Source organism: Buteo buteo, chromosome Z (assembly GCF_964188355.1).
Source record: "Buteo buteo chromosome Z, bButBut1.hap1.1, whole genome shotgun sequence".
NCBI classification, from domain to species: Eukaryota; Metazoa; Chordata; class Aves; order Accipitriformes; family Accipitridae; genus Buteo; species Buteo buteo.
The window spans coordinates 86,818,725-86,835,651 of record NC_134204.1 but is presented as its reverse complement, the minus strand read 5'-3'; the positions used below and the strand labels follow the sequence as shown (position 1 = coordinate 86,835,651).

Genomic DNA, 16,927 nt, shown 5'->3' with positions numbered 1-16,927 from the left:
CTTACAGTCACCATCTACTTGTCATTGCTGGTGCTTTGTTTTCCTTTAGGCTCAGACACATAACTTTGCAGCTAACTGTCACATAAGAGAGGGCATAATTATTCTACAGAAAAATGGATCCATTCCCAGGGTAAATCCTTTGTTCAGAAGGCTTTTGAAGGTGACAGGCTGCAGGATTTTGGAGGTTGCTGTTATGTCAGAGAGACATGAGAGAACTGGCCAGTAGTCTTTTTTAATTACTATTTTTTAATTCTCACTGCTTAAGATACTCGTACTGCAATCAGAAGAAACTTCCTGAACAGACCCTAAAGATCAAATTAACAATTCAAGAAAGAGTATGCCTGCACAATGCAATATGACTTTCTTGTTGCTCTCCTTTCAGATTGTGCCAAAAACTTTGAATCCTCAGTGGAGGGAGCAGTTTGACTTTCATCTCTATGAAGAACGAGGTGGAATTATTGATATTACCGTGTGGGACAAAGATGCTGGCAAAAAGGATGATTTTATTGGCAGGTTTGTGCAATTACAGCCTTCTTGTTCCCTGGGGATGAGAGCAGATGATTAAAATGAGCCTTGCCGTTGAAACTATTTCTTATGACCATTTGTTCTTGCCTTTTTTTTTTTTTTTTAAAGGTGGAGGAGGATTTTTTACAAAGTATCAGTACAGTTTGCTGCATTGATGTAATTCTTTACTTTGATGGTGTAAAATAACTTTTATTGACCAGTAGGTGGCACCTTTTACCAATTGATAGACTTAGATTTTCCAAAATGAAAATTCCACGTTTAGACCAATAATCAAGATGCAGGAGGTTCCATACGGCAACGTCCGGCTTGGAGGAGAAATAACTCTCATGACTTGTAATAGGTGCATAAGACCAAATTTATGTACTTTTTTTAACCTATTTGGTAAATGAAATGAGAGTCTTGAAGGACTACAAACAGCTTTTGGGGCAAAGAAATAAAATCATTCACCTAATTCATTTTCAGGAAAAGTGAATCTTTGGGTCTGTCTTAGAGTTCAAGAAATGGTATAAATTTGTGTGGTTATGCTCCATTTTACTGTGTAGGAAGAAGAAAGATGCTCATGTTTTTTAACAATGGTGTTAGCTGTTAGCTAATATGGGAAAAAACTGTCTTGTGCTTACAGATACTACAAAGTAGGTGCTATTTGGAAAGCTCAGATATTTGCATCATAGTTTAATGATATCCATACATTCATAATAATAGTAAGTATTATTAATCCTGTGTAGTTTGGTTGCTTGTTAGAATATTGGTTGTACGTGCTTTCACTGGGACGTTGATACTATTAACTAGTAGAATTACTTTTTTTGGTAGTTAAAATCAGTAATGGAAATCCCACAGGCCGAGCCATGTGCTTTTGTTGTCAATGTGGTTAATGTTTTTACTGACCTTTTCCTCCCTCTCGTTCTGTTTAGGGTAATGGGTTTCTTTATCAAATTAAATCAGTCGGGTAATATTCTGTGTTTATTTCCTACCATAAATTGTGGGAACTGAGAATACATACAGAGTCTGTAGCAAGCAAACAGCTTTAATATTGACAAAACCACTTTTCTGAAGTATACACAGTAGGATTTTATTTTATATGATGAAACCCTGTGGATGGGGTGAAATGTTTATATGTGAAGTTTACACTGTATTTTTTCCCTTGCTTGATATCAGTCAGCGCATATGGTAACAATAACTATTTTTCTGAAGTAACATAATCATTTAGTCCTATGTCAACACATGATATACCTTGGGAAATTATTCCTATTTTCTTCTTAACTTTAACCTTCCTATCCAAAAGGTGGTGAGATTCTGAGTTTTCACATGTGGTTTTTCAGAACACTGTCATCAAAACAGCACTTATGTTGTTACTGTTACCAGTAATTATAAAGTCTTTTTAAGAGCATTGCATAAAATAAAAGACACCATTTTTGCTCCAAGGGACTTGAAACCTAAATAAGAATGTGATAGAGAAATCAGAGAAGGAAAATCTGTGACTCCAAACACATGAGCTGCTTAGGTAGCTTTTCAGAAACCTGAAGAAATTGCATATCTTAAGTATGTGTCTATTTCTTTTTAGTAACTGCATGCTATTATGCAAGTAACAAATGATTTCTACATTTTATTTAGGCCCAAAAAATTTGATAGCATGAGAAATCTTCGCTCTAAAAAGAATGCTTGAAGCTTTTAGCATTTTTCAGTGGGAGAACCTTGTTTTGTTTTGTTTTCTATCATTTTCTTAAATAGATGTAATTCTTGTATATACCAAAAAAGCTGCTCCTTGGACAAAGCTAATCTATACTGCTTCTGCAGTACATAACTGATTTTAACAAAATCAGTGGTATTTTTCCTGAAATCTTGCTGCTCTTGATTTTTGTGACCTCTCTGCTGTTGGTGTATGTGTAATCCCTCTTCAGTTTGTCCTTTCAGACACACTCTCATTTCACCTTCTGTTGGTACCTTATCTCTGGATAATGCAACCTGCCAACAAATTCCTCTCCATGAAGATTTCCATGAAAAACTTTGTCATTTGTCAAGCTCAATCTGAATACAAAAATAGGTCTTAATATTCCCCCTCCCTGATACTCTTTTCCAGTCACTGTGGATAAAAATCACCGACATCTGACAGCTCCACTTTACATTGACCTCTCTTCCCCAGTTTCTCCTTTTGAGGCTGCCTCTAAAAGCTGGAAATACTTTGGTACAGACACTACAGGCTTGCTCTGTGTGTGTGTGTGTGCGCGTGTGTGTTATGCTAAATGTATATTAATTTTGAAAAGCATGACTGAGTTGTGCTCCATGACTAAGGCTTTGTGGCTCTCAAGGAACACGTAATAAATTGAATATTTTGATTCAGGTTCCAGGAAAAGTGATAACGAGGCTGTAGGAGGGAAACAAAAGACTTCCTGGTAGTATTCTAGCATTGCTCAGTGATAGAGAGTAATCCCTTTCATCTTACCATGATCTTCCTGCTTTCTTGAATAACGTGCAAGAAGCAGCTGTTGTATTATATAGGAATATTTTTGTTAAATGCAAATGGAAACAATTATTTCTTGAAGACATCCTGCCTGGCCAAAGTTTGGTTTGGGGGAAGCCATGTGTGACAGAAGAGATCCTCTAATTGGGGGAAATAGCAGACCAAATTGAGAAAGCAGAAGAAAAAGTTTGTTTAAGGAGCAGTTCTCACCTGTCATCCACAGCGTTGGTTTTTTTGTGTCCTCCCTATTCATCTGCTTGCAGAGCGCTCATGAAGGTCAGCAGGATCTCCTGTACGAAATAGGCGTTATCGAGCTGCTTTGCCAGGGGATCTCTTTGAAGAGTGCCGTCCCTAAAACTGGTTCAGCAGTTCCAAACTGAGCTGGCTATGGGAGAACAGGGTGGCTGGGTGGAAGGTTGAAGGGACAAACTCCAGGTTCCTCCTGGAAAACAGCATGGGAAGCCCCCTTGAGTTGAAATGTTCTTACCGTGCTAAGCTCTGTAACTTGCAAATTTTATTCCAAAGCAGAATGTCGTAACTTCTCCTGGAATGATACTCTGTCTCAGCTGCACTTCAGTGAAATAAAAGAAGTGGGAAATCAGGAACGTAGACTTCTGTGGGCCCTGCCTGTGTCATCATACTCATTAGGCTGGAGCATGGTAAGGGCCAGGGTGAAGCTGGGGACGTGACAAGGCATCGATGGCATGTGTGCTCAGACTGCGAGGGCTTGGGCTTGCAATCCTTTGTTGAGGGCAGGAAGATGAAGGAAAGATGTTCGAGAAGGCTGGAGACATTGGAAGGTGAGATTCTGGCTTTGGGGTGGCGTGACAGGAGGAGGATGGAAGTGGAAGGGTGGCTTGTTAGAGGGAGGAAGGTAACAAGACGGTGGTCTGTCTTAATGGTAGTGACAGCATGGCATCCTAATTAGGAGAAGGAGGAGGAGAAGGGTACGTTGTCACAGAACTAGCGTAAAGCTCCGTCTTCACCTTGGTGTCCAGGCATGTTCAGCATGGCAGTTCCTGAAATGAGATGTTGACTGATTGTTTTCCATTCTTTGAGCATTATGTGTTTGTAAAATTCATTTGAGTTTCAGTTGTGTGCATTCTCCATGAGAGTTTAAAGGATGTAGCACCTTGTGAACTTCCACCTTAAAATACCCTAAAAAACCCAAATCCTAGAACCATTTCAATATTTATTTTGGGATTTCAAAAGCCTGTAAAAAGACCTCATACAAAAGCCTCGAGGAAAATATATTTCTGATCATATGCTGATTTGTATGAGGAAACATTGGGCTTGGCCAGAACTGAGTTTCATCATGCAAGGGATTAAATTCTGGCATTCTTCTGAATATCATTTTTTAAAGAAAAACAACTTTCCAGGACCAAAGACATGAGGTCTAGAAGTTCTTTTTTCGGAAAGCACCAGCAGTTAAAGCCACAGGGGCAGCCTTCTTGCGTTCAAATAAGCATGTGGACTTGCATGAGCAGTATTAGTCATTACGTCATCTGATAAGTAGAAATACATATGTATGTGTGTATATTGTTCAGTTTGAGTACATTTAATATTCACATAATTTTGCTATGAGTAAATCATTTCTCTTCCATATTGAGTCAATATACTTCTGTGATTAAAAACATATATGGCAGTAAGTTTATGTAGGTAATACTAAGATCAAAATGAAGGTGAAATGATTTTAATCTTCATGTAATTATTTAACTTTCTTATCATCTGCGTTTTTGAAGGCGATCCTGACTGTCACCTTTACGATAATCAGCTAATAAATCCTCATGATTGTTACACCTTTATGCATAGCAGTAATCTGAACAAATTGGCTGCTGACAGCTGCAATAAATTGCCAAGAATGAGTGCTGTCAGAGAACAAGTTGTTTCTGTGAACATACAGGATAAGTAAATCCCATGTCATGCAGTTTTATTCAGCTGAAGTTATTTGCAATCCAGTACAGCAGGATTTATAGTATTATTTATTGGTATGAAAAATGCATGTTTATCTTTAAAATGGCATTGACTTTTACTCATATTTTGTGCCAGGAAATTACTGTTGACTTCACCTGTATCTATTTTCATCAGTGTTTATAGATGCTGCTATCTCTTTTCCCATCTGATGCAAATTAAGAACAAAAGACCTTGTGTATAGTATATTCATTAAAGCTATGTATTCATTTTCATCTGTAGAAAACTGAAATGTCCCATAATCTCTCTGAATATTGTCATGAAAATTCAGACCAATTTTGTGTGTGTGTGTGTATGGGTACGCACCATATAATGGATGTTACGAAATACAAAAGTTAAAATATTGAAAATTATGTATTTAGGTTTTCAACACCTAATCTGCTATGTCTGCTCTGTTTAGTTTTTTCATAGTAATGAAGCCATAGAGGGTTTTTTGGGTGCACATAAATAAAACCAATATGTGACCTATGCTGCTGCATTATTAATTTGAAAGCACAGGGATGCACTACTCAAAGTTCTAAACTGAAGTGGGATTTTTATATAAAATATGTATGTCTTTCTCAGTTTCATTTTTTCCCACTGAAATTTATGTAATTTCACTATGAGAGACTGAACATTATCAGAGAGAACTGAGTGGTGCTGTAAAGCTGTGTATGGGTACTCCAACATGCATATAAAGTTGAGTGAAGGACACTAAATATGCTACTGCTAATGTTTCTCCCCAGACTTTTTCTAGGGATGTTGTGCACACTGTGATTTATATTAAAAAACTGGCAATTTTCTTTTTTAAATATTGTTGCCCAAGAAAGAAGGTTTGAATAGTAGCTGTGAATGCCAGTGTTAATATTGAAATTGATGAGTCTTGAAGTTTTCTCAGTTGTCTATAGAGACAAAATGGGTTCCTCTGGAATTGTAAGTAGTACTTTATTATGCTGGACTTTCAAGTATTTTTTTCACATGGTGGTTTGAAAATTTCTGTGTGTTGAAGTAATGTTGGAAGGATATATTATTTTCAAAGTTCAAACATAATGGTCAATATGCTATTGTAATTTCAGTTTTGAACTGTGTGCGCATGTGAATTAGAGAGCAATTCTGTGCAAACACAGACAAGCACACAACCAACAGCCTGTGTGTATAATAGTTTGTTGATTACACATGATGACTAAAGTTAATTTATTGCAGATGCATTTCTCTATGTAAAATGAAGGTTTTGCCTTAAGCATTAAAGTCTAAACCTGCCCTTGACAAACCCTGAGATGTGCTGAGCCGTCTCCATTTCTGATCGTTGTCAAAGGGAGTTAGATGTCAGTACTGTATCTCGAAATTTGGCCTTCAGGTATTCCACACCTTATTTATCAGTATCTCTGCACATTTTAGCCTCTTCTATTAGTGCAGAGACACTGCTGTTCTGCTAGAAAGCCGGAAAAGGTTCCATTTTGGCTCACAAATCTTCAGTAACTTTCTTTTACTAAATATTTCATGATTTACAACTCTTACTGACAGTTATTGTCACGTAATATTGCGAAATTGATAGTATTCCCCAATGTATTCTGAAAAACAATGCTGCGCACAAGCTGGATGATGTTTATGGATCCTTCTTCTGACCCTCTGTCTCCCACGTATGGAAATGTACTCCAGTATGTTAAGTAAGAGTGGCAAAGTAAGAGGAAGGGAGAAGGAAAAGAGGAATGGCTGCCTAGCTATGAGGAGCATGACAGTAATTGTAAAAAGCAGTTAGGGGTGTACATAAGGGTTTGTGGGGGTTTCTGGAATGCGCAGGTTGGAGCTGTATGAAAGGACTCGCTAAATTTCTTGGACCAAATAATGAGGGGAGAACCATGCAAGAAGACATGGTGTTCGTCAAAGCAATAGACTGGTTTAGGAGAGGAAAGCGTTAATTTTGCTGCAAAGAAATTGCACTGGTGACAGCACTAACAGTGCATGTCTGTAGTGTATGGCTGTGCCACAGGGACAACGTAGGAAATATCACGTCATAAAACATCTGCGAGTACTTTTTCCTGTCTACACAGTTTCAAAAGTGAATCTGTGGGTTTATTGTGAAGAGCTATGCTTAGGAAAATGTTAATCGGTCATTTCAAAAGCCATCAACAGGATTCTGTGGCGTGGACCATATTTCTTTTAGCAAGCGATAAACACTTGTCTGTATTCAGGTGTTGCTCAGTGACCGGTGAGATTGTCCTGTATTTCATGCAGCTCTCATATTCCCGTTACCGAGACTGACTTAACCCAAACTGCAGGGCTCTTCCCTGCTTTCTGCGTCTTGCGGCACGGCACATTTCCCAGGTCCTGCTCGATCTCTGCGGCGAGGCAGCGCTCTCCCAGCTTGCCGGGGATCCTCTCCAGCTTCCCGAGCTCTCCACCGCGCTCCCCCTCAGTCTGTGTCCTACTTAGCTGAGCTGCAGCCTCCAGCTCCTTTGGGAGCTTTCCTGGTTTTCAGTCTATCACCCCTATCCACCACCTATCACAAGCGTCGTGTGGGGTCTGTCATTTTATCTCTTTCTCGTTATCTTTACACTTAAAAATGCTGTGGTCTGGTTCTTCCAAGAACTTCACGTTACTGCAGTCCTGTCTTTCTGAGCCGTGTCATTTTCTGCCGGTGCTTTGCAGAATTTCCCCTCTCCGTTTGTTTCTTGATTTTACTGGAACATTGTACTCTGCTCATAAAGGATATGGAGTCTCACAAATTGTAGCAGTTCATGCCTCGCTGCTTCTGATGTGTGTCCAGCTCAGTTCTAATTGCAGAATCTCACAGTTTCCTCTCCTTGGCATCCTTTGGAGCAGCATAGACCTGGATCACAGCGGAGTTAAAAGGCTGTCTTCCTGAACAAGTCATGATGATAATTAAGTTGCCTGGGTTGTAGCCAAGTGGTGCTTTTCTGTCCCTATCACTTAGGATTGTGCCAATTCCTCTTTTATGCTTTATTTTGTCATGTGAGAAAATGATCTCGCTATCTGCTGTCTCTCCCTTGCCTGGCCACCTGGCTTTTAAGAGGCCTTCTATGTCATGTTGCTACCTTTGTAATTCATTCATTAGCAAGGATATTTCACCAGGGTGCCAACGTGGTCTTACATTCCAGGTTCTGTAAGAACTAGAGAGGGGAGGTGATTTTTACCTCTTAGACATGCTGATAATAAAACACTACATATAGTTCTGGCTTCCACACTTTAAAAAGGATGCAGGAGAATTTCACTGGATCAGAAAAGTTACAAAAAGTCATTTGAGGGCTGTAGGAGATGTGTTCCAAGGAAATGTATAGGGAGCTGAAGGTATTTAGCATATCAAAAGGAAGATCAAGAAGAGATATGATTATGGTGTATGAGTACCTTCACTAGAAGAAAATAGAGAGCACTGAAGGCTTTTTCAACCGAGTAAAGAAAGGCATAAAAAGAACCAAAGGCCAGATATATTCAAATTAAAAATAAATCAGAAATGTATTTCTAACAGTCTGGGCGATTAGCACGCTGAACACAGTTTCAGAGAAGTGGTGGATTCCCCTTGAATCTTCAAATCTTCCTCCATGGGAGCTGTACCCTGTTTCTGCAGCAACTTATCCATGATACTTTGGCACATGAGCTTGAGGCACTTGCATGGTTTTTATCCCTTCTTATCTCTCGAGACCTGAAAATCCAGATCCACCCGGTGCCTGATAATGTTCATATGCAGAGGTGGTCTGGGGGGACATGCCTCCATGCCTCTTCCCGAGGGGTCAGCCAGCCGGGGGGATCGTTCCAGTGCCCACCGCTCCTGATGCTGACAAGAGGTGTGCGCTGAAGGGACCATACAGCGTGGAGCAGCGGAGTAATGGAAAATACTCAAACTGCACTAAACACTGAAATTCCCTGATATGTGATTTATAGCCATGCCTGAAAATCTGTCGACGGATTAATGGCTATTTTTGCCATAATTTTCCGGGCTGACCTCTTCACAGGTGGAGAACTTTTTCTTCCAGCAGCCGCATGTAAATCGTCATTCCATAAGAAACTCACTTGTCCAAAATTACTCTTTTCCTCCTGCTTTCAGTATGACAGCCGCTGCTCATACGCAACTTACGGCCTTCTCAAAATGACTGTAATTTTTCATGGTCCTCAGTTTGAGAATGCAAGACAAAATTTCTACCACCACAATGCTCATTCTGCACTACTTTCTGGTTAACATTGAAGTTCACCTTCATCCTCAAAGCATCTTTGTTCTCCATGGAAACAGTTGTAGGTGACAAATGTCTTTTAAGAGAACATCTTAACTGATGTAAAAGTCAGCATTGCTAAAGCTTTAAAGCTTGGAATACTTGTATATACTATCAGTAAAATGTAGAGGGGCATTGTCAACTTGAACTTTCCAAAGCTATTTATCTTTACAAGTATTTTGTTAACTTCAGTGCTTGTAAGGAAATCTAATCCAAAAAGGAGTTTTGTGGGTTTCCTACTGATGTCTGTAAAGGTTATTCTAGGGTAAGGTTAGTGCTTAGGTAATGCCTTAATAAAACCAGGCTTCCTTCACCATTTTGGTCCCGTGCAAAGATCTGGTGAGGGCAAAGTAGATGTAACAAAAAATGGTTTAATTTTTTTTGCTGGAAAATTTGGTGTGAGAGTGAACAAAGTTGATTATTTTTTTTTCATGAAAAACTCAACTATTAATGGAAAAAAATAGCCATTTTTCTTACAGTCTCTGTAAATTGCAAAGTTATCTTCCGACTGAAGTGCATGTGCTGCTGATGTGCCCACCTCGTGCTGAATGCTCCTTGAGCCTCAGCACCTTTGAGTTAGACACATGCGAGCTGCATCTCCTGCGAGGCCAGAGGAGGGGACCTGGTTCAGAATGAGAAATGTGCTTTCATCTCACCGTGGACGCACAGAGACACTCTTAACCTAGATTTTCATGAAGCGCAATAGTGACACTCCTTAATGGAATAACCGTAGTTTTTTATCAAATTATCTGAAGGCCCTTTGGAGGATATTTTTCCTGTAAAATGGTTAAGGCTTTCACTGGAAAAAGCTTTGAGATCACCCCCTACCCTTGGTATGATTTTAGGAAATAACAAGCTGGTGATAGGCTGTTCATGGAGATCTATCAAGCAGACAATAGAGACATATTTCTCAGGTAATCTATTCTAGATGTGGTGCTATTAGGAATATTTTATAGCTGTAGGAAAGGTGCATGGGTAAAATCAAATTGTCAGTTGCTTCTTTTAGCCTAAATAAAAAATAGCATGGACTACTAATGTTGCAAAAGTGCTGTAACTTCAAGAATGGGAGAACTTGGAGCTTGTAGCTCTGATGTAAATCCTGTAATTTTACAGTCCTTGCAGTTTTCTGATGCATGGAGGGTTTTTTGTTCCAGTGGCAGTAGCTTTCGTTGCCTGTTTTTGAGTGAGGGGTGGATTACTTCTGTATTACTTGTATCATAATGACTTTCTGATTCTTTTACTGACTTTAAGAGAGTATGGACTGGAGCTTTCAATGATTATTCGTTAAAGTCGCAATATTGTTGCAGAGATGTATTTTTGAGGGGTATCTGTTTTGAAATAAATTATCAAAGAATATTTAACACCAGGGGCATCTTAACTTACCCTAGCTTTGAATGCTTGATTACAATATTTGTTATCTCAAGGAAGGCTTTATACTTCTCACTGCAGCCTAAATAAAAATTAGACAGCCTATGTACATGTACAAACACTTGTATTGACCATCAGCCTGCACTGAGAGCAACAGCTTTAGTCTTTCCTTACTGTTGTTAACTTCTCACTCGTTATCATCCGAAGAGTTCAAAATAAAAGGTAAACATTAAGCTCAGAATGCTATGTCAGTTAGAAATTTTTTTCATTGTGAATTAATTGAACATTGTTACTGTATGAGCTTTGCAGTAGTTTAATTTTGACAGCTGCACAACAGACAGTAAATGTTTAAAAAAAAAATTGAAATCTTCCTGCAGCAAATCTAATCTGCCTGTGATAGCACAGTGCCCATTTTATGAGGCCGCATTTATTCTCATAATTGGCTATTTCCTGTCCTTAAATGCCTATTTATTCATGTCTGCCACCTTTTTCTCAGTTTATTGGCCCTGCGGTCACCACATTATCTTTCTCTTCAAAATCAATTGACATTTTATGAAAAGAGTTTGCTAGATGTTTAGTTTAGTGAGAGTGGCATATAGAACATGTGCTTGTCACATTAAATAATCGCTGTTAAAAGTAGAGTATTCAGTGGCTTAACTATATGTACAATATATTCATTTACTTTATTTCAGTATTGTTATTGTTTTTATTTAGAGTAATGAATTGGCAGAACATTATTGGAGGATGCTCTAAGTAGAAGTATTCCAAATAGTGCTTATTCACAGAAATTCCTGTGCAGTGCAAGCTGGCATTGCATTTGACACAGGCGTTGAATTTCTAGACATGCTTGGAGTTGCAGTCTAGGGAAGCTGAAACTTATGAATTATACAAATTAAAATATGAAAACTTGTAAGCTGCGCACAGGCTAATTACTAACCCTAAGGTATTCTTGCTTTAATGATCGTCAGCTCTTTGTTAGCAGTGATACTGTTTTTCCTTCCATGCTCTACCTTTCATTTTTTAAGGTGTTGCAAAGCTATTTCTGCTGCCTGGCACCTATGAAGCCATCCTTCATTAGTTCAGTGTATGGTACAGCCAGGGTTATTCAGAGAGGGATCAAGCAAGGTAGATTGGCTTCAGCCACTCTGCGCAGTTATAAGCAGTCTCTGCTCATTACAACGTGAGACATCTTATTATATAGGAGGTTGTGGCATCAAATTTTATCCTGGATGCCTGCATGAAGCTTTGACCCTGAGCCACGCACAGCTTACTGCAAGAGAGCTGAGCCTTTTGGGTGGTGCTCAAGTCGTGTTTTTCTATGCTCAGTCATGTTAACTCCATCACAATTAAGTCCGCACAGATTTATTCTTTTTAAGAGAGGATTTTTACTGTTGTTAGATGAATGGTATCAAAAACATTCACATCAAAACTTATGTTTTGTGCTTATACAAGTGGTGTAATTAAAAACTACAATTTGCATCTGAAGCTGGATTTTTAAAATTCTCTTTGACTGCGTTTAAGTAAGGCATATTAGCTAACCTTGTTTCTAGTGTATGTTCTTTTTAATATTTACTGTTCACACACATAACAGGTTGTAGCTTTGGGAAAAAAAAAAAAAAAAAGTCAAGCAAGAGCCATGGGTTGAAGCTGAAGAGAAATCCTTCCAGAAGCTGGGAAGGAATTTCTACTGATTTTTTCTTTTTGTCCAGCTGAATGCAAGTAAGCCAATATGCTCTCGTTTGATGTGAAGAAAACCACATGCTGATGGAGAATGTTTGTTTCTAGGTGCCAGGTTGACCTGTCGACCCTGAGTAAAGAACAAACCCACAAGTTGGAGATGCCACTGGAGGAGGGAGAGGGCTGCCTGGTGTTGCTGGTCACTCTCACAGCCTCAGCTGCGGTCACTATCTCTGACCTCTCCGTCAACTCCCTGGAGGACCAGAAGGAGCGAGAGGAGATACTGAAGAGATATGTATGGAGTTCTTCTCTTTTGCCCTTTGTTTGCAAAACGTTTGCTTGTATAAATAATAAGTATCGGGTGGGGGGAATATCTAAATATATCCATTATATCCTTATCATGCTCAGACAATGATAATCATTTAAACGTGTTAGTAATGCTATTACAGCTGGTACAGGTAACATCAAGAAGGCTACAAATCCTCCTTATTTTTTACGTCGTAATTCAGCTATTTGATATGATCATGTGACATGAAGAAGTTAATTTTACTGCCTTGCAGATAGTTTTTACCCAGCACAAAATAACTAAGGGGTCAGTCAGTCACTGTACAGGTTCCAGTGAGTTTTTATGCCAAATGGTTTGAGGTGCCAATAGTTTTCGGCTTTTTGTTGATCATCTACTAAGGGGCAAGAAAACTTATTTTTTGTCTGCACATTAGAGGCCGGAGCAGTATTTTGCATCATCAAAATAATTGTTTTAAACAATATTTCCATTTCAAAATATTCTTTAGCAAATTATTTTCATTTCCCAGCATCCTCACATTACACAGAATCTGTGTAGTTTTATCAAAGCAACAGAGAGGGGAGCTCTTACTCCAGCATTTGCTAATACCTAAATCACTAAAAGTAACTGTCTCACTACACAGGGAGAAAGAAAAAAAAAAAAGCTATTTCCACTTAAAATTACAAAGCTTTTATTGTACAATGCTGCCAGGTGTTTAGAAAGGCTTCTCTAGACACTCAGCCGTTAAACCAAGCTCTGACTAACAAAGAGCCGCTTAATTTTTTTTAGATTTTAAAATATTCCTATTCCATGACTGACATCCTTTCAATAACTGAATTTAATAAAGATGTACCTTATCAGGCTGTGCAGATAACATGAAGTGCTAGTACTAATGCTGTACAATATTCTTCAAACAGATTAGCAGGATGTGCGCTTCAGCAAATTTATTCTGGCTATCTCCACTGAATCAGCTGTCTGCTAATGCTTGTACAACTCATACACCAATAGTGTTATCATAAACACAGTTTAATAGAGGTGACTTAGTGAGGCTAAACATAATATTCCTAAACCAACTGAGAGCTAAGGTATTGTGCACCATCTTTGAAAAATAATTACAATTAAGAGAGTTATTGCACATTTTGGAAGACAGTCTGTGGTTGTCAGAATAGATCTTTATAAATATAATAAATTTCTGATGGATACGTTTTTGAGGTGACACACTTCTTGCTAGCAAGTGCAACAATACCCTATTTCTGTGGATTATTGTGTGTGATGATATGGCAGTCAAGTGATACTGATGGTTTTGATAATTTAGTCACAGTATAGAAACATGTTGCGACTGTGTATTATTAATCAGTTTTTCTAAATTCTCAATTTTTTGTCCCCAGCGTAAAGCATAATTATGTGGTGTAAGATGGATCTATTTATTTCCATTTCTTACATATTCATGGATATGTGTCTTTTCTTATATTTACATTACTGTATGCATTTGAAAACACTTATATTTTTGGAAGTTGTTCATATTGCAGAGGCATGGATTTCTCATTTTGTGTTTTTGAAAATTGTAGCATTGATATACCTTTTTGATAATTTTACTGTTTTTATTAAAATGACCGGTGGGCAGCAGAAGAAAGAAATGACAAGGATTAACAAAATTCAAATAGTTTATTTTCACTGATGTTTGATTCGTCTTTGGTATTCATATCTCCACTTGAGAACCGATACAAAGAGTATGCAATTAGCAAGATGTAGCGTTACCCATTGAATGCCTGTATTTTGGGGTTTATTTTTTGTCCTCTTAAAAAATCTAGCTTCCATTTGAGAAATGTATTTTGCACCCTTTCTGCAGCCAAAAACAGTTAATGAGCTGACCTTGCCATCAGATCAAATAGCCTTGGAAAATGACTCTATTACTGTCATTTAACCATTTGTAGCTGAACATCAGAGCCTTACAAATTAAACAGGCATTACTGTTTGAGCCATTATTTTACCACAATTGTCTGAAAAGATTAATTCCTTTTGGGGTGAGGAGGGGGGCGCATTAATGGGTACAGACCAAGAGAGATTGTATGACCTTTTCAGAACGGGTGTGCTGAACCCACGGTCCCCCTTGTCACAGTTTAAAAACCAGAGGAGCTAGTTTAGAGAAGAAGTTGTTAGCATTCCATTTTTATTATGACATTTCACAGTCATCCGATTTAATGTCCCTTGACCAGATTGTCCACCGTGAGACGATGGGCTTGAAATGTTATTTAGAGCATTGATAAAAGGTGAGCAGTTCTAAGATGACAGCGAGTCATAAGGCTGGTGGTGTGACATTAATTTTCTCCATAACAGAGATGGAATAAGACGTCATGGTGACAAGCTGTCAATCAGTACTGGCCCCTCAGTGTATCTCGATGCCATAGGATGGGGTATTGCTTCTCCCATAATAGAGCTGAACTGAGATGCTCTCCCTGACAGCTGCTGCAGCCATACAGAAAATATATTATACAGCCTTTCATTAAAAAAATAAAGAGGACTCATCTCCAGAGCATTTCAATCTTTTCCCATCTATTGAGGGCTGAAAAGATTCACAGCAAATCACGGATTCCTCTGCTATGGAAATTTCAGGCTTCAGAAACCATGCGGGTTTTGAGGCCTTCAACAATAATCACAAATAAGACGACAGAATATCATCTGATAAATCATTACTTAAAGTTATGTATTTAAAGTAATGTATTAAAGTCATTTGCTTCTCCCAGAGTCTCTGCCATGGCATTGTATACATTTTCAGCAGTCTCCGCAGTCATGATGTGCAGTAAATGAATCTAAGCCAGCTGACTTGCTGGAACTAAAAGTTAAAAATAATTATTCTGCTGCATACTAACACAGGTAGCAAAGTGAAATACAGCACTGTTGCCTTTTTGCAGAATGAGCTTACCAGGGTGAAATTTGGAAAAAAGGGGACTGTTTGGCATTGCAGGAAGGGGGGCAGTTGCTTGGCTTGCTCTGTGTTTGGTTTTTGCTTTGTTTTCTTTCTGCAGGTTGGTGTTTGTTTCGGTCATTGGGAAAGTTGGTTGTAATGTGGAAACATTTTTGTAAATGCTTTCACTTTCATCATGGTATTAAGGCAGAATTATCTCTGTTGTGGTACCAGTTCTGATAAGAAGCTTCCAAACCTTGATCATTATTGTAATAGATGAGGGATGGTGCCAACATGCTTTTGAATTATAACAGAGCTGTCCGTAACACTGTCTCTGCCACCCTCAGCCTGTAAGCACATAAACAGGGGACTGAGCGTGCACTGATTAAAGTTGAACATCAGAATTTTTAAGCCATGTTTCTGATGATTAACATATTAAAAATGATAAAAATTTATCATGTGATAACATGCATGCATGTATTCGTATGTAGGTAGCATGTGGGGCACTGCACTTACCTGGATTCCACAGTTCAGTATACCAAGGTCAAACCTCCACTGTAAACAGTAAATGGTCAGTTGGGGCTTGTGAAATTAATATCAGAGTGTGATTTAACTGTTAGAATTGTCTTATTAATAAAAAGACAGGGATGCATATTATATGTCTAACATTTTAATGGGTAGATTATCTATGCATAAACATGTTGTAGTTTTTGCAAGCTGACATTTAATATTTCATTTAAGCATCACCTCTGGTTTTCAGATCAGTGAGGTAATTTATTCTGGTTTTCCATAACAGTCGATTTTGCCTTCATAAATTAAAGAATTGTTGGCTTCGTGTTTTACCTGATGTTTGCATTCTCTAGAAATCTGGACATTATCAAAAGCAGTGGAAAAGGTTTCACCTGCACTGCATTAAAATTTTAGAAAAGGCCACAGGCATTAAATGCATTAGTCCAGATTTTAAAATACTTCGAAGTAAAGGTATGTGCTAGTATTTATGAAAAAGCTTTGCAAAACCAACCAAAAATTAGGCCACATACATATATGATTTAAAATGGATTTGAAAATATAATTTTAGTCTCCTCTTTTGGAGTTCCTCTTCTAGTTATCTGAAAACTGAATTATTATGCCAGGTTTGTCATTAATTGATTGCAGATTCAAAGTTGCATTCAATGTTCTATCATTTTAAATTCTGCAACTTTTAAATTATATTCGAAGTTAGAGCTTGAGAGTTTTAGCATATAACACCTAACTGGTGCAATACTCCCACTTTGTTACTTCTAGTTATTTGAAAAAAGAGCAGCAACAGAACACACTTTCCAAGCAGCTTTCTAAAATGATGTTGGATGAATAAATATGCAAGTGTTAGTCTACTCTTTAATTTTTTCTTCCTCTTTTTAATATATGTAGATATTGCAGAAATTTATGTTTAAAAAAATTAATGATTTATAGTAAGAGCTTTCTGCCATGGAATTGGAACCATCTTTTAATTCATGCTTTTGATCTTTTTTGCATGTGATTTTTATGAAAATTAA

General features: G+C 38.1%; 1 protein-coding gene across 1 annotated transcript in view; it reads left to right on the top strand.

The window, feature by feature from the left end:
* The window catches only part of MCTP1 (multiple C2 and transmembrane domain containing 1), a 287,776-nt gene that overhangs the window by 159,036 nt on the left and 111,813 nt on the right, over positions 1-16,927 (top strand). Inside the window, exons 8-9 of the mRNA XM_075020099.1 lie at positions 383-513; positions 12,313-12,499. Coding sequence (XP_074876200.1) covers positions 383-513; positions 12,313-12,499 — 318 coding nt within the window. The remainder of the gene's footprint in view (positions 1-382; positions 514-12,312; positions 12,500-16,927) is intronic.